General features: G+C 58.5%; 1 protein-coding gene across 8 annotated transcripts; it reads left to right on the top strand.

The window, feature by feature from the left end:
* Positions 1–2,167: 2,167 nt before the first annotated feature.
* Positions 2,168–19,749, top strand: ZNF444 (zinc finger protein 444). 8 transcript variants are annotated; one of them, XM_023651495.2, is made up of 6 exons: positions 3,530–3,564; positions 5,437–5,528; positions 5,970–6,100; positions 9,204–9,566; positions 17,528–17,612; positions 18,545–19,749. In XM_023651495.2, exons 2-6 carry the CDS (start codon positions 5,474–5,476, stop codon positions 19,120–19,122), a joined length of 1,212 nt encoding a protein of 403 aa, XP_023507263.1. In that variant the 5' UTR covers positions 3,530–3,564; positions 5,437–5,473; the 3' UTR covers positions 19,123–19,749. The 8 variants fall into 8 exon arrangements, with proteins under 8 accessions (XP_023507269.1, XP_023507264.1, XP_023507267.1 ...); XM_023651499.2 differs by lacking the exon at positions 5,437–5,528 and having other exon boundaries at positions 3,372–3,564; XM_023651501.2 differs by lacking the exons at positions 3,530–3,564; positions 5,437–5,528; positions 5,970–6,100 and adding an exon at positions 2,168–2,306.
* The last annotated feature ends 78 nt before the right edge of the window (positions 19,750–19,827 follow it).

Below are 19,827 nucleotides of genomic sequence, written 5' to 3' on the forward strand. Positions count from 1 at the left end.
GGCTGGAGACCCAGAGATGAGCCAAACCCCCCTCCCCGCGATGGAGGAGCTCCCTGCTTTAGAGCACCATGCAAAGAGACAACGTTAATTATTATTTTGAGTAATAATTATAGCGGTGCTACAAAGGAGCTGAAGCTTTGGTAGGGTATGGGCTAAATTTACTGCCAAAGGAATTCTCGCCCTCAGGCCTGGGAAATAGGGTAAGAACCACTTTCCTTCAATCCTTATTTACTCATTCACAGGCAGGCTCCAAGCTGGGAGCTGGCAACAACTGGGTCTCTGTTACTGAGTTGTTCACCAGAAGGTGGGCTGGGCAGTCACAAAAAAAATAGTCCCAGCATGAGATGGAGAGAGGAGGGGGACTGTGGACGCCCAGATGAGGCGCCTCATCCAGGTTGATTGGGGTGGGGGTAGTCTGGGAAGGCTTCCTGGAGGAGGCCGCCTCTGAACTGATCACTGAGGGATGTACTATGTTACCAGGTGGAGAAGCGTAGGCAGGACATTCCAGGGAGTCAGTTCTTCGTTCCATTCCTAATTATTTATGGTACGCTTCAATGCTGGAGAAAAAGCGGTGGTGTGTGGACACTGCACAAATGATCAAGGTGATGTGTACGTAAACAGCTACTTCATTTGCAGGGCCCGGTGCAGAATGAAAATGCAGAGCCCCCTGTTAAAAAAAAAAAGCATTAAGAACTTTGAGATGGCCCCAGGAGAGCATTAAACTGAGCACGGGCCCCTGTGCAACTACTCAGGTTGCAGCCCCAGGAAACTGGCCCTGGATAGCTGTGTGACTTTTGTCACTTTTGATTTCGAGAACAGACCGACTTGACTTGAAAAGGCTTGAGGGGACTTCTTATTTCACGTAGAGAGAAGCCTGGAGGTAGGGGAGCTCCAGCGAGGGGCGGTTAACTCAGCAGCTCGACCACGCCACGAAGGACCAGCTTCCTCCATCTCTCCTCCCTCCCACCCTGAGCGGAGTGTTTGACTATCACCCCTCATGGCACCCAGGTGGCTGCTACAGTTTAAAGTGTCACCCACAGACAGGACAACTGGCTGCTTACCTCCTGTTTTAGAGTTGGGAAACCCCCTCCTAGCGGTGCCTCGCAAATCTGCCTTCACAATGCACTGGCCAGGATGGCACCCAGACCTGAGCCACAGCCAGTCATGGGCAAGGAGAGCAACACGATTGACTTAGCCCACCAAGCACAGGCCCTGTGTGGATCCTCATTATTCCCGAGTGACTCTGTGAGCACTCTATCATCTCCAGTTCAGACGACGACACTAACTGGTTTGCCCAGGGTCTCGAGGCTGGGGGGCGTTGGGGGGCCTTCTGAATCCTGACACACCAGCTGTGTGGTGACCTAAACTCGGGATGGACACGGATTCCGTTGGCCCTGTCTGCCCTGTATCCTCCGAGCCTGCCCAGCACCTGTCATACAATTGGTGCCCGGTACACGTGAATTGGACCTGTGATGAGAAGACAACATTCTGTGGTGAAATAGCTGCTTCCATCACATGGTGGGGGGGAGGGGTTCGAGTTTGCATCTGGCTGGGGCTTGCTTTTACGAGTTACTCAACTGTAGGTAAAGTAAAAAACAACTATTGTTTATCCATTCTTTACTCCACCAGACAGTGTTCTAAGCACTTTGCAGGCATTCACTCAAGAATCCCGGCCAGAACCCTGTGAAGTGGTTACTCTTCGTTTAAGAGTTTAAGGGGTCGGGCGGATGCTTGAAGGCCGCTGAGCGCAGCAGAATCCCCTGGAGGGCTTGTTACAACAAAGTGCTGGGTCCCTCCCCCGAGGTTCTGATTCCGTGGGTCTGAGGCGGGGAGCCAGGAATTTGCATTTCTAACGGCCCCCAGGTGATGCTCTGCAGCTGGTCTGGGGAGCTGACCTTGAGAACCGGATTAGAGGAGCTTCAGGCCCCTGTGGTGAAGCATGGTGCTCATGAGAGAAAGTGGCATTGGAGAACCTTGTCCCCTACCACAGGCACCTGGCCAAGCAGGAGGTAGTGACAGCAGTGGAGGCAAGAGCCGTGGACAAACACTGTTTCGAAGGCAGAGCCCACAGGACCTGCTGTCAGTGGATGTGGAGGGGGTGATGGAAAAGTTAAATCGAGGGCGACCCTTGCACGCTGGGCTGGACATTTGGGTGATTGACAGATTCATTTTCTAAGAGGGCAGAGTACTGGGGAGAAGCAAGTTTCTTTGCTGGCCAGAGGGAGGCATAAAATTCTCTCCAACCCCCTTAGGTTTGAGATGCCTGGTGGAAAACCCAAGTGGAAACGTCAAGGGGGCCATCGGAGGTGAGTGGGAACCAGATCGGCGCGTTCTTGGGGCAGAAAGGAGGCCGCTGTGGCCGGAACCCATCAGGGAGGAGGTGAGCGGGGGCGGAGAGGTGGGCCAGGGCAGGTCAGGCCACAACAAGGAGGGCGGCTTTCCCCGGGTCGGGGGCAGGAAGTTCTGACTCAGCCACTAACCGCTTGTGAAACCCAGACCCGGGGGAAAGTTATCGCCCTTTTAATGGCTTCTGCGCCGGCCAAGGTCACGCTTCGTCTTCACACCGTCGCGGCGGGGGCGGCCTCATTCTCACCCCGACTGCGGAGCAGGAAGCCGCCGAGGACGGGGCGAGGACCACCCTGGGTCCACGGGGCGTGTGTGGGCCGCCACTGGGCTGGAACCGTCTGGGTACGGAGCATCAACCATCTCTCCGGTTTCTTCCCTCTCCTCCTTCATCCCGTTTCTGAGATGGGGAAACTGAGGCCAGATACCGTGTGCCACCTTCACACAGGCAGAGCAGGGCACCCCGGCCGCGCTCCCCTCGGACCCGGCGGCCCGCTGGCGTCCGGATCCCGCCCCAACCTGGGACCCTAACGGTTCTCGTTGGGTTCGGAAGGCGGTGCAACGCGACCCGGGGTCCAGGAGACGCACCACGCTGCCCTGATTGGCGGACACCCCTGGCCCGCCCCTCCTCCTCGCCCGCCCGCCCGCCCGCCGCTCCTGCGGGTCCGGAGGCCCCATTTCCCCAGCGCCGCCAGCGCCCAGCCTCCTCCGGTCTCCACGGCGACGCCGCGCTGGCTCCTCCTTCTCCCTGCCTAGGCCCACCGACTCCCTGTCAGCACGTCTGCGCATGCTCGGAGCCCGCGCGCGGGCCAATCGGAAGCCCCCTCATGCATTCTGGGAAATGTAGTTCAAAACCGGGCGCCCAGAGAGGCCATGTTTACGAGGGCCAATAGACCGCGGGCGGCGCTCGATGCATCTTGGGAAATGTAGTTCTGGCGCTGGCAGAGCCACTTGGAGACAGGCGTGTGTGGGTCGCCACGGCAAGGGCCAATGGGAAGCGGCCTTTGCCGCGATGCTTCCCGGGAAATGTAGTTCTGTTTGAAGCCGGCGGGGTGTGAAGGGAGCTTTGTTGGCCAGTGCAGGCGACTCTGTCTCTCAGTGTTGGGGGGAGGGGGACGGATGAGTTTGGCGCAAAGCCTGCCGGGGCATGGAGTCCCGGTGAGCTTTGTGCGCATGTGCGAGGAGGTGAGGGGCTTGGGGGGCCTCGCCTGGGTGAGTGAGGTGAGCAAGGGGGGGATAGGAGGGGGAATTGGAGGGGGGCGATTGGACGAGCCTTGGGGAGGGGGTACTGGAGGCCAGAGGAGGGAGGGATGGAAGAGTTGGGGGAGGGGATGAGAAGGGGGCCGGGGTGAAGGGGGAGGGCGGGGAGGGGGATGGTAGAGCGAACGGGAGGGGGAGGGGGAGGGAAGGGGGAGGGAGCTGTGGATCCTCCAGGTGGGGAAGGTGAAAGCGAGTTGGAAACTGAGGGAGGGGACTGAGGGAGGTCCCGGGGAGGGGAAGGGGGAGGGGATTCCAGCAGGGGGAGGGGCTGGGCCCTGCGAGGAGTCTGGGGGCGCCCGGACTGACCCCGTCGGAAAGGTTTGCTTGCGGGAAGGGATTTTGGGGGAATGTCCTCGTCATGACGTATATGGGGTGCAGGTAGTTCATCCTGTGCGCCGTTTTTACGAGTACGGCCGCACTTTTACGGAGTTGTGAGATTCCTGAGAATAAGATTAATTGCCTTGTTTTCTTTTTTCCTTTTCATGGAGAGTACCCACCTCATTAGTTTGTTGCAAGGGATTAAACTCGTTAATGGGCGTACAGTGCTTTGAGGCTGTGTCTGCTGTGATCCTCGTCTGAAGCCGCCCCCCTCCCCACCTCTACCCCAGTCAGCCTCGAATACCCTCCTTTCTTTCCTGTTTTAACGCCTGTTCCAATTCGTGGTTAGGTTTCAGTGCGTGTGTTTGTTTTGTTAATAGCGGTTTCCTCAGAACCTCACAAAGTAACAAAGGTTTAAACGCTAACCCTGGTTGAGGGCTTGCTAAGTGCCCTCAGCATCTTTGTTTTCCTTCTATCTTGAATTCTTACGACGACTCGGCTTCGCATGATTTTCTCCCCCATTTGACTGCCCAGGAATGGAGATTAAGTGTGTAAAAGGTGCTGTTGTACCTTGTCCAAGGACAAATAGCTGGTAGGTGGCAGAGCTGGGATTTGCTCCAGAGCCCTTGTGTGCTGAGTAAATATTTGTCCCGTGGACCAGTGGCTCTCAAGCAGGGGCGATTTTGCCCCCCGGGGGACCTGTGGCATTATCTGGAGACATTTTTGGTTGTCACAGTTGGGGAGATACTTCTGGCATCGGATGAAAAAAGGCCAAGGATGCTGCTACATATCTTCCATTGCGTAGGACGGCAGCCACTACGTAGAATTATCCAGTCTGAGATATCACTAGTGCCAGGTTAGGAAACCTTGGAATAGACAGGCAGGCCTCCCTTGAGCGCTTACTCCGTGCCGGGCCACTTCTGATTCATGCTCCCAGCAACCCCTTGTAGGGAAGGAACTATTATTACTAGTTCTGTATTTCTGGTGTAGAAATTCAGCTCAGAGAGGGCAAGTCACGTGTCCAAGGTCACATGGCAGATAAATAGCAGAGCTGAAAGTTGAAGCCAGGCAGCCAAGCTCCAGAGCCCATCTCTTAACCATTTAATTAATCCAGCACACACGCGTGGGTGCTGGGTGGAATCAGCATGGGCTCTGGAGTGAGGAAAGTTCTGGGTTCAAATCCCGCCTCTGTCACTCTGAGTGTCCGTTTCTCCTTCTCTTCAGGGGGACCCATCTCCCCAAATCACAGGGCCATTGGGAGCGTTGGGTAGGGTCATGTCAGACAGATGTCACTCAGTGGCTGTTTCCTGAGGCCCCCCAGGGTGCCTGATTGGCAGGACGATGCTGCATGGACACGGACAGACGGACACAGACAGGGGGAGGAGTGTTACAGGTGCTTCCGAGGAGGTAGCACAGGACACTGTCAGCCACAGGAGGCACTGGACCCTCACTGGATGAGAGCACTGGTTTACACAGTGCGATGACCTTACTATCACTCACTGTGTGCTTTCTCAGGGGCAGACCCTGGGCTAGGTGACCCCAGGACCCAGAGATGAACGCTACCGGACCTGCCCCGAGGGGCTCACTGTGGACAGCCGGGAAGACGGGTACCTGTGGTCCTCCCTGACACTGCAGGCCCTTCAGCTTGATGTCTGGAGCCATGGTCCCTCCGATTCCACTCCTGTCCCAGAGGGATTTTTCTCATGGCAGAGTTTGGTTCTGTGCATCTTTCGAGACTCGACTGTGGCCCCAGTCTTCTGGGAAGCCTTCCTTGTCGCTCCCAGGCTACTGGGTCCTTAGATGGAGGGATGGGAGGGTGGAGGTGGTGCTGCAGACTGGCTCCGGAGCCAGGCAGGCGCAGGTGTGAATTCAGGCTCTGCCACTCTGCCGGGTGACTGGGCAAGACGCCTTCACCTTCACCTTCTCCATCTGCAAAATGGGGGCAGTAATATCTGATCTCATAGGACTGATCGTCCTGTCAGTTTCCTTTGCGTGCCCCGCAGCGTGCTCAGCTCTGTATGTGGTCTCTTGCTCTTGTGAGGTTTCAGGTCTTGTGAGGGAAGAGGCACAGATCTCGTTAAATGTTAAAAGAAGATTAACGAGTGCCGTGATAGCAGCTGCAGGCACTGGTGTGTGGATCCTGCGTTACTTGGATGATTTGGGGAGGCTCTCCCAGGAGGTAAGAATTGCATCTGGGCGTCAATGATGAGAAGGGGCCAGCTGAGTGAAGACGGGGAGGGAGAGAGTGGCAGATATAAAGGCCCTGCGGTAGGACGAGCCCTAAGTCTGAGAGGATCAACAGGAGCCAGTGTGGTTGGAATACGGGAGCCCAGGAGAGAAGGGTGAGAGTCGAGAGGTAGGTAGGTGCGGACCCGGCTGGAGTGAGGGGCCTGGGTTTTTGTTTTGAGTCTCACGGGAAGCAGGCGGAGGACTTAGAAAGGCAAGTGACATAATGTGATTTACACTGAGAAAAAAATCGCTCTGATTGCTGGGGGTGATCTGACTCTAGGGTGGCAGACGTGGGGGCAGGGGGACGCTGCGGGGGCTTGTGGCAGCTGTCCCAGGAGCGAGATGATGTGTGTGGTTAAGGGCGCATCGTGATCAGGAGCCGGGCTGTGTACTCAGGCCGTCCAAGAGACTGGGTCAGCTCTGTCACTCAGCCTGCCGCGGAACTGGGTTGGCCCTACCTGCAGGCCTACCAGGAAGACACTGCTGTCTGCAGGGCGCTCGCTTGGGCCACGCACAGTGCCCAGTGAACTATTCCCCATGTCATCATTACACCTTCACGGGTGGCTGTGAAGGTGACAGAGTCAGTGTGGCACTGTCCGTTCGAGGTGCTCTTGGCTGCAAGTGACAGCAGCCCAGCTGACTGGGCTTCTTGGCTTTTCTGTGACAAGAAGCAGGGAGTTCGAGTTTCCTGGGACGAGTTCAGCCAACGTCGCGGGCAGAGCCCGAGTGTGTGTCTCTTCCGTTTTCCTCTCGCTGTCACAGCGTGGCTGGGGCATCAGGCCATCATCTCCACCCCCAGGGAAGAGCCCAGGCGGAGGCGCCGGGGGAGCGTCTCTCGTGTTCGGAGAAACGTCGTCCAGACGCGGACTCCTCTCAGTCTGGTTGGGCAGGCTGAGCGCGTCCATCCCCCAGTGGCCCGGGAGCCACCCTTGGTGGTTACGACCAGGCCGAGCTGCTGTAACAGAGACCCCGGGATCCAGTGGCTCAGATAAGATGGAAGAGCTTACTGTTTGCTCACGTGACGGTCCAGAGGCCTTCTAGGATGCATCAGTGCTGTGCCCCACGGGGTCCTCCTGGGTCCCTCCTGTCTTGGTCTTCCACTGTCCTTTAGGTCAGGGGTCAGCAAATGTTTTCTGGAAAGAATCAGAAAGTAGAGATCCCTGGCCGTGGGCGCAGCCTCGCAGGCTGTCCTATGTGTGCCGTTGGAGGTCAGAAGCAGCCATGGACGGTGCAGAGCAGACAGCTTGGCCAGGCGTCAGTGAAACCTCACTGAGAAGACAGGCTGCAGGCCAGGGGTTCTCAAAGGTGTGCACCCAGAGCACTTTATATTGCTAAAAACCCGTTGAAGGCCCCAAACCACTTTTGTGTATGGGCCTTCTAGCCATGCATATATATTATTGCTAGAAACTAAAGCCAAGAAAATTTCAAAGTACTAATGCATTTAGAATTAGCAGCAATCAGCTCTTCATATGTTAACGTAAATAACATTTTTTTAATGTGAGAAATAACCATGTTTTCCAAAATGGAAAATTGTGCATCTTGTTTCTGCACACCTCTTTAATGTCTGACTTGAAAGAAGACTGCTCGGTTCTCATATCTGCTTCTGCGTTCAGCCTGGGGCCAGGTGGCCTCCGGGGGACCCCACTGTACGGCCAGGCGAGCATGAGAGAAGAGGAAGTCATGTCTTCGTGTATGAGGAAGACAGTACTGACCTCGTAGTACACCCCAGAAGGATCTTGGGGGTCCCCAGACCACCTCAGACGGTGGTTCTAGACCAGGGTTTATTTGGGTCTGGGTCACTCTTTGCCGTGGGGCCGTTCTGTGCCCTGTGGGACCTTTAGCAGTGTCCCTGGCCTCCACCCACTGGATGACAGCAGCCCTGCTCCCCCCGCCCCATCCAACAATCAAAGATGTCCCCAGACTTTTCCACGGCTTCCTGGTTGAGAACCACTATTCTGGGCTCTTGTGTCAGGGTCATAACTGAAGCCACTGCCACATCTGTGTTCCCTCCTTCAGGGAGGTGGAAGAGGAAGTGGGGGACACCAGCTGTCCCCAGGGCGGGGGTACTACAAAAAGGAGAATGGAGAAAGGACATGGGGACATGGCCACACTGCCCAGATGTGACTGGGGCCCTTTAGAGTCTCAGTCGACTTGAGCCGCCACAGCCTGGGCGGCTCAGCAACGCACAGTTTCCCACAGTTCTGGAGGTGGAAGTCCAAGATGAAGGTGCCGGCAGGGTCGGTTTGTGGAGAGACCTCTTCTTGGCTTGCAGACCGCTGCCTTCTCGCTGTGTGCTCACATGGCAGAGACAGTGCTTCCTCTTCTTGTAAGGCCACCAGTCCTGACAGATTTGGATCCAACCTTATGACCTCATTTAGTTTCAGTCACCTCCTAACAGCCCCGTTTCCAAATCCAGTCCCGCTGGGGTTAGAGCTTCAGTGTGTGAATTTGGGGGATGCAGTTCAGTCCACAGCAGTTAGCAAGGAAGACCGGGGGGTGGCTTTTGAGAGTGTCTGTGGGGGACGCAGCGTCTGGTGCGCAGACGGGGCAGAGCGGTTGTGATAACGATGCTGCTGCTGACAGCCGACATCTTGTGAGCACTTGCCGCGGGCCAGGCCCTGTTCTAAAACCCGTGTGTGTGTTCTCCTGTTTAATCTCACAACGAAGCTGTGGGAGGAGACTGAGGTACAGCGGTGCCCAGGGTTACCCCCAGGGAGGGACAGAGGCAGGATTTGGACCCGGTCCATCCCAGCAGGGGCTCAGAATCCCCTCACTTTGACGCCTGTTGTATGCGGGCACCCAGTGCAGCACCTCACAGGCGCTATCTCAGCAGCCCCCCCCCAACACAAGGCGGCCAGCGCTTCCTCTTAGAGGCGGGGCGCTGAGGCACGGAGTGAGGACATCACCTACTCCAGGTCACTCTGCTCCTCAGTGGGGTCGCTGCTCTCTGGTTCCAGACCCCGGGTCCCTGCTTGCATCCCTTCCCGGTGGGAGGGGTGGGTCCCGGAAGGACAGAGCCAAGCTCTCACCATGCTCAACTTCCCTCCCCCCAGGTGCTGCTGTCCCACCAGGGCTCGCAGGCCCCCATGGAGGTCCCGTGCCCCCCGCAGCAGGCCCCGGCACCTCTGCCCGTGAAGCAGGAGCGCCGGGCCGAGGGCCTGGCCCTGGACTCGCCGTGGCACCGCTTCCGCCGCTTCCACCTCGGCGATGCGCCGGGCCCCCGCGAGGCGCTCGGCCTGCTGCGTGCGCTCTGCCGGGACTGGCTGCGGCCCGAGGTGCACACGAAGGAGCAGATGCTGGAGCTGCTGGTGCTGGAGCAGTTCCTGAGCGCCTTCCCCGCCGACATCCAGGCCTGGGTGTGCAGCCGGGGGCCCCAGAGCGGCGAGGAGGCCGTGGCCCTGCTGGAGGAGCTCTGGGTGAGCCCGGGTCGGGTGAGGGGCCCACACGCACGCCTTCCCTGCGCGTGGTCCCTGTGTGTGATCCCTCCACCTGGTCCCTGTGTGTGATTTCCCGCGTGGTCTCTGTGTGTGATTCCTCTGCGTGGTCCCTGTGTGTCATTCCCCGCGTGGTCCCTGTGTGTCATTCCCTGCGTGGTCCCTGTGTGTGATCCGTCTGCGTGGTCCCTGCATGTGATTCCCTCTGCCTGGTCCCTGTGTGTGATCCCTCCAAGCCATTGGAGACGGGCCTGCCTTGCACCTGCTCTCCAGAGGGTCGCTGGCCCTGAGCTCATGGGAATGATGCCCCACATGTAAGCAGACAGATGAAACTGGGACCACGATCCTGAGAAGAAGCCGCGATCGAGAGTGGGGTGCTTTAGGGCAGAGGGAGAGCCGCACAGCAGGACAGTACACGGGACGCCCTCCTTTCTGACACTCGTTGCAGGTTTGGGGTCCCCCAGACCTCCCTCAGGTTTGACGGTTCAGTCCAAGGACTCAAGATTCAGTGGAAGCTGCCGTGCTCGGGTTGTGGTTTGTCACAGTCAGACACAGATGCTTCTGTCAGGCAGGACATGCCAAAGGCTGCAGGGTCACAGCCCGGAGTCGAGGGCCGGCGTCTCTTAGGTGAGGTTACATTGTTTACACCAGGGATCAGCCAACTGCGGCCTGTGAGCCGAGCCCAGCCCACCCCGTTTCTGTGGAGCTGACAGAGCTTACAGGGTGCACGGCCACGTCCACTCATTTATGCATCGCCTGTGGCCACTCTCACCGCAGGGCAGAGCTGAGCAGTCAGATGCAGACCACGTGGCCCGCAGAGCCGAAAACCTTTTGTTTCTGGCCCTTTCCGGCAATAGCCTGCTGACCCCTGTTGAGAGCAGCACTGTCCACGAGAAATACACTGTGAGCCGCATCTGTAATCCTAAACGTTCAAGTAGTGAGAAAAGGTAAAAAGAAACAGGTGGTTTAATTTTAATACCTGACCTTATTGAACTCAGTATATCCAAGGGGTGACCATTTCCACCCGCGGCACTTGTCACGTTTCGAGTGCTCAGTACCCTCACGTGGCTGAGTAATGAGCGGCGGCTAGCCATGCAGAGACCTGGGAGAAGAGTGATCCGCCACAGAAGCAGCCAGTGCAAAGGCCCCGGGGTGGCTGGAGAGGCTAGTGAACGAGGCGGGTGTGTAAGTGACATGAGGTCAGAGGCAGGCAGACGATGGGGGTCAGGTGTCAGAAAGAATGACAACATATTCACCATGAATGCCTGTGATCACCTGCCAGGTGCTGGAGCGTAGCCGTGGAGGAGGCAGGGTCCCGTGAGGCAGAGAGCAGACCCTCAGTCCCCTCCAGCGGGGCACCCGCCCTTCCTCCGATGGGACACTTACTGTGGAGGTGACTGGCGGCATCCACACTGCCCAGTCCAGGGGTCTCGTTTGTCTCTCTTCTCGCCTAGCTTGCCCACCTCCCACCCCATCTCCCCTAAAACACGCCTCTCTCTCACTTGCTGGGACGCGGCTCGCCCTCGATTTCCTCCCCTCACGGCCACCTCTTCCCACACCCCGCTCCTCAGAACCTCCCCGGGGCAGTGTTTCCCGGAGTTGGTTCTGAGTTTCCTCTCGCTCCTGTCACAAGTCACCACAAACTCAGTGCCTTGAGAACAACACAGGTTTATTCTCTTAGAGTTCTGGAGGTCAGGGGTCCGAAACGGGTTTCCCTGGGCTGAACCCGAGGTGTCAACACAGCAGGGCTGGCTCCTCCTGGAGGCTCCAGAGGAGGATCTATTCCCTGCCTTTTCCAGCTTCTAGAGGCATCTGCATCCCTTGGCTCGTGGCCCCTTCCCCCGTCTTGAAAGCATGTCACTCTGATCTCTGCTTCCGTGATCACGTGCCCTCCTATGACTTTGATCCTTTTATTTCTGTCTTTTGCTTCGAAGGACCCTCGTGATGATGCTGGGCCCATCTGGGTGATCTAGGGTCATGTCCGCACACCAGGATCCTTAATTTATTGCATCTGCAAAGTCCCGTGCCTTTACCCTGTGAGGTCACCCAGTCACAAGTTTCGGGGATCAGGACGTGGACATCTTGGGGGCAGTTGTTCTGTCTCCCACAGGGCAGGAGGACGCGGGACGAACGGGAGGCAGTGTGGGGACTCAGCGTTAGGCTCAGCATGGAGCCGGCTGGTCCCTGTGCGTTCTCTGCCCGCCTCAGGAGACGCTCTCGCCCCGTGCTGGGCTGCCTTCGTCACCTCTGTCACCTTTGCTTGTGTCTCTGTTTAGTAAGAGCAGGCCTGGGGCTCGGACCTTCCAGGGGGTCAGTAGACACTGTTTTGTATAACTGTTGAATTTCCCGTGGCCTCTCTGTGTAAGACTGTTTTTCCGTTTCTGATAATGATATAAAACTATTTTAAGTAAAAGTAGAAAAGAGTAATAATAACCTGAGTGCCATGCCACTGAGCTCAGAGGGTGGTGGTGTACACAGAAGCTGCCCTCTGCGAAAGGCCATTTCCGTGAGGGTGTCTCTGGGTCCTCGCCTGTCCCCAACCGAGCCGTCCCTGACACGGCGAGGAAGGAGAGAGACAAGGACAGCCAAGTGCATGCGCGTGCTGCATGGGTGTGAGGCAGTGTTCGTGACTCCACTGCGTGTGAGAACACGTGGGAGCTTTGAAAAACGCCGGTGGTGCCAGGACCTACACTTGGGTTCTGAGTCCGTCCTCATGGGTGGGAGGGGACTTGGCTTCACTATTTTTTTGAACCTTTTTACTGGATGTACAGCTCTTTGTGTTTTTTGTGTTTTTCTTTTAGATTGGCACCTGAGCTAACATCTGTTGCCAATCTTCTTTTTTTCTCTTCTCTTCTTCCCAAAACCCCCCGGTACGTGGTTGTATATTCTAGGTGTGAGTGCCTCTGGTTGTGGCATGTGGGACGCCGCCTCAACATGGCCTGATGAGTGGTGCCATATCCACACCCAGGATCCGAACTAGCGAAACCCTGGGCCGCCGAAGTGGAGCACATGAACATAACCACTTGGCCATGGGGTGGCCCCATCTTTGTGTTTTTAACATGACAGATTCTTGTGACCACTGCCACAGTCAGGATAGGGAACTGTGCCATCACCGCAAAGCACTCCCTCGAGTCGCCCCTTCACAGTCACCCCCTCATAGTCACCCCACGCCAGTGACCTGCGCGGTTTCCCCTCACGACAGTCTCATCTCCAGGGAATGTGGTCCATGGACTCAGGGTGCAGCCTTCGAGACCAGCTCTTTCGCTCAGCATGGTGCTTTTGAGAGTCACCCGTGTGGCCTCATGCGTCCGTAGTCGGTTCCTTTTTACTGCCAGAGAATGCGCGGCCTGGGTGTGGCATGAGTTGTTTCTCCCTCCCCCATGAAGGCCCCACGTGGTCTCCAGCGTCGCGTGACTGTGAACGCAGCTGCTGACTCTCTGGGCAGAGGCGCCTGTGTGCGCGTGGCTCTCATTTATCCAGGGTGAGCGCCCAGCAGCAGGCGGGTGGCGGCTTCCACGGCAGGTGCATTTAATTCATGAGGAACTGCTGAACCGCTTTCCCAGGAGGCTGTGCCTCTTGGCGACCCCAGCAGCAATGTGCGAGTCTCCGTGATTCTGAGGACTCTTCTCAGCGCCTTGGCTTCCGGGGCTGAGAGAATCCCTTCCTGGCCAAGTTGGCCGTGTAGAATTTATTACTTTTCCACCATCTGTCTAGCGCTGACTAGAACGTGGACTCTTGTGGGCAGGGACCTTGTCTTTCTTGTCACTGAGGTGTCCCTGGTGCTTAGGATCATGCCTGGCACAGAGTAGGTGCTCATTAAGGAGCAGGTGCACAGCCCTCCCCAGGCCTCCCTTATCCTGCCCCAAAGGAGAATGGTTGCAGGGGCGAGGGCAGGCGTGGTCGCCTCCCTCACCTCTGCCGAGGGAGCACCTGGCCTGTTCTGCAGGTGAGGGAGGAGGCGCAGGGAGGTGGACCACCCTGGCTGTGGTCACCGGGCGCCCGGTTCCCGCCACAGTAACCCGGGGTGGGGGGCGGCGTCTGCCAGCCCAGGACACCCAAAGAATGGCTGCTGGGCGGGCGGGAGTAGCGAGGTGGGGAGAGCCCACCTGGTCAGCGCAGTGGGAAAGGCCGGGCAGTCTGTGTCTCAGGATCGGAATTTGGGGGTCCTGGGGCTCCAGGCAGCCGGCTTCGGGAACGTGACAGCCACGTTGGTGGACAAGGCAGGGGCTCGGACGTGTGGCGGCACAGAGGCTTGCGGTTGTCCAGGGCAGGTGACAGGCAGTGTGGTGGCTCCAGCTGGAGGCCAGGAGGCTGAGAGGTCAGCAGGAGTCGGGTCAGAAAGACCTCGAATCTACAGAGAAAACAGTCCCACCTCCTCATGTGGCTGGGAGGCCTGTGCGAGGTGGCCCCGCCAGCCCTCCTGCCCTCGCGGCCTCCACCCTGGCCTCCACCCCGGCCTCCAGCGCCTCCCTGATGGCTAGGCTTTTCCTAGACACACCTCACGTAATCTCGCCTCTCCCTTCATCTCTTCACTAATCCGTTCAAGCAGATGTGAGCGATGCTAGACCCGGACATCCCCTGTCGCAGCTCCCTGAGGCAACCGTGCAGCTGCTCGTCGGGAGCGTGGCCCTGGCTGAGGGGTGGGCCCCGTGTGCTGTCGCACAGCACCCAGCGGACAGCTGAGAGGCACGGGGTCAGGCTCTGTCGAAGACGCGAGTGGGCTCCAGGACCAAGCTCCAACTTGAGCCCGTGGGCCTGAGCTGCCGTGGATGGGCACTGCTGTGTACCAGCCCCCAGACCACCCTCACGTTGACACCAGCTGCAGGTTCTGGGGTCCCCAGGAGCCCCCTCGGGTTCAGCAGTTCACGAGAAGGACTGAGAACTCGCTGAGAGCTGCACGCGTGCGGCCAGCGCTGAGCACTGCTGCCGAGGGAGGCTCCTAAGCCTGGCGTGCAGGGTTTTCATCAAGGTTGGCTGCATAGACAGCTGGCTGCCCGTGGCTGACCTTAATCTCCCGTCCCTCTGGAGGTCGAGCTGATGCTGCATGCCCGAAAGGGCCCCCGTGAATCCCAGCGCGGCACATCTGGATGGCCCCAGGTCCCCGTGGGAGCAGAGACACTCTTACCGGGCAGGACATTACGGAGGCATGAAGGTTACCCCCCACCCAGGAGCTGGACGCAAGGGCCCAACCTCACTTTGGGCAAGGCTGACCCTTTACTGCACAAAATGCAGCATCTCCTCCAGTCTCCACACGGTGCTGAGGGGTTGGTACGGGGTACGGTTATCCTTTCTACTTCTCAGGTGAAGATACTGAGGCTCAGAGAAGTCAAGCAACTGACCCAAGGTCACACAGCTCGTTGCGGGGCAGCAGAGGGATTAGAATCCATGTACTGTGGCTCGAAATTGCTGCTTCTAATCCCTGAGCCTCAGCCACCTAGCCCACAGCCCGCTCCCAGCCCCGTGGCTGCTCTGCTCCGTATCTTCCTGTGGGTGGTGCCGGGTCCAGCGTCCTGTGTCTGTGACCCCGAACCAGAGTGCCCATAGGGTCCCCCAGGGGGTGAAGGTTCTCAGGCTTTTGTGTGCCCTGGGATCGCTGGAGGACCACCGGCAGTGCCACTTCCTGGGCTCCAAGACCGGGCATGCTGACCAGGTGCAGCTGAGGCTGGGGATGGCAGGCACCGGGCAGGCATTCTGCTCCCGCCACGCCTGCACCTGGCCAGCCTCCCCCAGGGTCCTGGGAGCCACTGAGGGCCAAGGAGTCGGGGAGTTCTCACGCTGCCTGCTTAGTGTCCACCGGCCCGAGTGAGGACTCAGGTGAGGCTGGGTGCGCCAGCCCCCTCTGAACTACACCAGATTGGAAGTGACTTGCTTGGTGTCACACCAGCAGGTCTGTGGGGCAGGCACCCAGGGACCTGGTTGGCCTCATGCCAGACCCCTTCCCCACGCCTCGGCTCTCCCATATCCTGATCCTCCTCTTCAGGAAACCTTTCCTGATGGATCTAAGCGAAGCCAGACTGTTTGGCCCTTTCGTGCCCCATCCGTTCATTCGCTCAGCATCTGCCGTAAGAGGGACCAGGAATGGAACCTCTTCCACGGTGATGGGAGTGCACAGTGGCGCAGCTGTGGTGGAAAACAGCCTGCAGTTCCCCAGTAGCTTAAATAGGGTGATATGTGAGCCCACAGTTCACTCCTGAGTGTCCACCCTAGAGAGACGAAAACAACGTCCACACGAAGTTCGTGCGTGGTGCGGTCTGAGGACAGCAGGGCGGCAGCGTTCAGAATGGCCCAAAAGGGGAGACACCCCACACGTCCCCCAGTTGGGGAGTGGATAAACAAAATGTGTGATGTTCATATAAGGGAATATTACTCGGCCATAAAAAGAATGCAGTGCTGACACACACTACAGCTGGGATGAACATCGGAAACATCGTGGGGGAAAAAGTGAAAGAACCCAGTCAGGACCATGTATTGCATGATCCCATTTATATGAAGCTTCTGGAATGGGCAAATCCATAGAGACAGAAGGTACATTGGTGGTTCCCAGGGGAGTGACTGCTGAGGGGCTCGAGATTTGGGAGGGATGAAATATTCTAAAATTGATGGTGGTGATGGTTGCACAACTCTGAATATACTGAAAACCGATGAATTGTATTTCAGGTGCGTGAATTCTGTAGCACGTGAATCACATCTCAATAAAGCTGTTGAAAAGTGCAGTGGGACAGACACCAGGATAGGGGTGGCAGAGATGGGGGCTCGGTCAGTTCCTGAAGGACGTGGAGGGAGACGGGGTGAAGGGAATGGGAGAGGGGGTTCCAGGGAGAGGGGATAGCGTGTGCAAGAGAGTGGAGGTTGGAGAGAGCCTGGCATGCCCAGGACACCATAAGCTGATTACTGTTCCAGGCAGGTACCTAGCTAGAGGTGGGGCTGGAGAGGGTGGCAGGGGCCAGGGCACGCTGGGCCTTGTGGGCTGCAGCAGAAGCAAGCAGGGGACAGTGCCTGTGCCACACACCACAGCGCCCTGAGCTGCAGGAGTGATCAGGAATCAGTTCACTGCCAGGGTGGAAAGGTGACCATGCAGTGTCCATCCTGCCCCTGCCAGACAGTGGGCATTTATAGATCCCAAGCACTGCACTCTTATGGAAGGCTCCGGAAGCTCCCTGCTGAGTCCTCTCACCAACCGACAGAATTTTAGGCATGGCTAATTTTCACCCTGATGGTTACTTTAGTCCAAAAGCATCTGAAACAAGTGAAATGTGAGAAAAGGGTTTAGATGCATGTTACTCATGAGTCAGGTCTCCTCCATCGGCTCCAGAAGAATTCTGATCTTTTCCTCGAGGACGTGGCCTTGAGGAACAGTGACAATAGTGTAAGGAACCGAAAACTTTAGCCTTCGTTATTCCTGGCTGGCGCCGTCCTGTTCAGAAGCTGTCCACCGCTTGAGCCGGGGAAGAGTTCCACTCTGAACCTACTTAAATTTTTTCTGAGTTAAAAGTCGCTTATGTGTTTTTCCTCTGCATTTTGTCAAGGAGTTTGCAAGGGGCAGTAAGAAACTAAAGTAAAATTTAAAGCAGGCATATCAGTTATCTATTGTGCATAACAAATGACCCCAGACTTAATTAAAACAGTAAAACATCATCTCATGCAGTTTCTGTGGGTCAGGAATTTGGGGCGGATCTGGCAGTGAAGATGTTGGCCGGGGCTGTGGTCACCTGAAGGCTGGCCTGGGGCTGGAGGAGCTCCCTCACATGGTGGTGGGCAGGAGACCTAGCTCCTCACCCCGTGGGCCTCGCCGTGGGTGGTTGAGCGTCCTCCAGCAGGACAGGCGGTGTCCCCCAGAGCAAGCGGTAGCACTTGGACTGGCTGAAGGTGGTGGGGACAGAGGTGGAAAAATAGAGGCTCTCGCCCAGGTGTCTCAATTTGGAATGTGGTGTCTCTCATTTCAGGGACCAGCCATGAGGGCCCCTCGGGATGCGACAGAAGGCTCTGGGGTCAGCGCTGGAAAGGAAGACAGTGGGATGGTTCCCTTAGGTGAGCAGCTCACCCCCTTTCCCGCACCGCTCTCCTCTCCTTACCCAAGGGGGGTCCCCCTCCTGCCCGTCCTTCATTTGTTCAGTGACCGACCCTGGCGTCCCTCCTGTGTGTCAGGCCCTGTGCTGGGCACCAGGGCTGGAGATGGCTCAGACATTCCCCTGCCCTGGAGGGCACAGCGAGTGGGGGTCAGACAGGACAGCCAGCCCGCAGTGAGCATCCCAGCCGCTGGTGTGTGCCAGGTCTCTGAAATCCCACGGCAGCCCTTTGAGATATGCGCCATTGTCATGGCCTTAGCCCTGCCCTCGCTGCGCTGTGAGGCCGAGATGACATGCTCCACACGTGCCAGGCACCCAGGCAGAGAGCAACAGGTGTTAGCCGTTGCTATTCTTATTAGGCCTGTCCTAGTGCGAAACAAAACCAAAGGTTGCTTATCTCCCTGTAGTTCCATAGGGCAGTTTGAAGACCTGGGAAAAGGAGATACGTGCTTCATCTCTCCAGCCAGCTTACCCATCCCCACTCCCCCACCCACCCGTTGGTCTGCCTGGGTGCCCACTCAGGTACCTGCGCCCTGGTACATCATACAGTCAACGTGTCCACCCCCCCACCACTCACCCATCAGTCTGCCCTCCTGCGCATCCATTCAGGGGACTCCCCCATACGCTCTCCCCCACCCACCATCCATCCAGCCATCCCTCCTACATCTATTTATTGGGCACTTACTGTGCACCAGGGACTGTGCTGTACCGGGGACACAGGGACGAAGAAGGTGGCCACGGTCAACCCTCTTCCCATCCCAACGGTTTCCTGGCGTTAACTGTCCCTAGGCCCGCCCCGGCACTGCCCTTCCTAACCATCGCACCCCCGGCACCCCGCCGCCCCGCCTTGCGCGGAGCCGCCGGCCGCCCTGACTCTGCGTCTTTGCCCGGCAGGAGATGCGGCCACGCGGGCTGAGGAGCTGGCGACGGGGGACGCCCAGGCCGCGCGTCCCTACAAGCAGGAGCCGGGCAGCCCCCCGCCCGCGCCGCCCGCGCCCGGCCCGCCCGCCTTCCTGGCGGCCCCGGGCGCCGCGTCCTGCCCCGAGTGCGGCAAGGCCTCGCTGAAGCCGGCGCACCTGCTGCGCCACCGGCAGAGCCACTCGGGCGAGAAGCCGCACGCCTGCCCCGAGTGCGGCAAGGCTTTCCGGCGCAAGGAGCACCTGCGGCGCCACCGCGGCACGCACCCCGGCGGCCCCGGGCCAGCCCTGCGCCCGCTGCCCGCGCGCGAGAAGCCGCACGCCTGCTGCGAGTGCGGCAAGACCTTCTACTGGCGCGAGCACCTGGTGCGCCACCGCAAGACGCACTCGGGCGCGCGGCCGTTCGCCTGCTGGCAGTGCGGCAAGGGCTTCGGGCGCCGCGAGCACGTGCTGCGCCACCAGCGCATCCACGGCCGCGCGGCGGGCGGCGCTGGCGGGCCGGCGCCCACGGGCCCCGAGGGCGGGGGGACCTTCCCGCCTTGGCCGCTAGGGTAGCTGCCGCCGCCCTTGGCGGTCCAGGCCCGTCCCGCAGCCCTCCTCCAGCAGCGGCTCCTTGCCTGCCTCTCTCCATCCGCTCCTCCCCGTCTGACTTCCCCAAGTCCTAATGCTCTGTGTGCCCTGCTGACTCTTTCTGTCCAGAGCTCCCTGTCCTACTCAGACGTGAGGTGAGCTCTGTCATCCTGCCTGACCTCCCAGCCTCACCCACGCTGTAAAAGGTGTCTCCCCGTGTCCTCCCTTTCCCCCTCCCCTCCCGCTTCCCTCCTTTCCTGTCCACTCACTCCCTACCCTCAACGTGGAGAACAAGGCGGGCCAGGAGCTCAGAAGAGGAGCGAGGGCAGTAGCAGCAGGCCCGGCCCCATTGATCAAGAGGAGGCTGGAGGAAGGGGACCGGATCTTGTCCCTAGGAGACCCTTCAGGACAGACTGAGGGACAGATGGGGACGGGGGGGGGGGATGGTTGACAGGACGGTCGGGGGCCTGGCGGTGGGCTCCTCCATCTCCCTTTCCTCCCTGCAAGCCAGGAAGGCATGAGATGGACAGAGATGCCTGCTCATGGCAAGCGCATCGGAGATGACAGTTCACCAGCATCTGCAGAGTAATAAAGTCACTGATGAGGTGTGCAGACCCGGAGTCCCAGGTTCTGTCCTAGGCGGCCGCCCTCCACAAGCTGAGCGCCTCTCGAAGAGGGCTCTGTGGGTCC

The sequence above is a fragment of the Equus caballus genome, chromosome 10 (genome assembly GCF_041296265.1).
Source record: "Equus caballus isolate H_3958 breed thoroughbred chromosome 10, TB-T2T, whole genome shotgun sequence".
Classification (NCBI taxonomy): domain Eukaryota; kingdom Metazoa; phylum Chordata; class Mammalia; order Perissodactyla; family Equidae; genus Equus; species Equus caballus.

What these genes read in the sequence shown, in the direction of transcription:
- ZNF444 (XM_023651500.2), top strand. Translation starts at nt 5,858, where the DNA reads ATGGGGGCAGTAATATCTGATCTCATAGGACTGATCGTCCTGTCAGTT. An exon ending in CCCTGCTGGAGGAGCTCTGG is followed by an intron (nt 9,567 to 17,527) that starts GTGAGCCCGGGT and finishes CTCTCATTTCAG; the next exon opens with GGACCAGCCATGAGGGCCCC. An exon ending in CAGTGGGATGGTTCCCTTAG is followed by an intron (nt 17,613 to 18,544) that starts GTGAGCAGCTCA and finishes TTTGCCCGGCAG; the next exon opens with GAGATGCGGCCACGCGGGCT.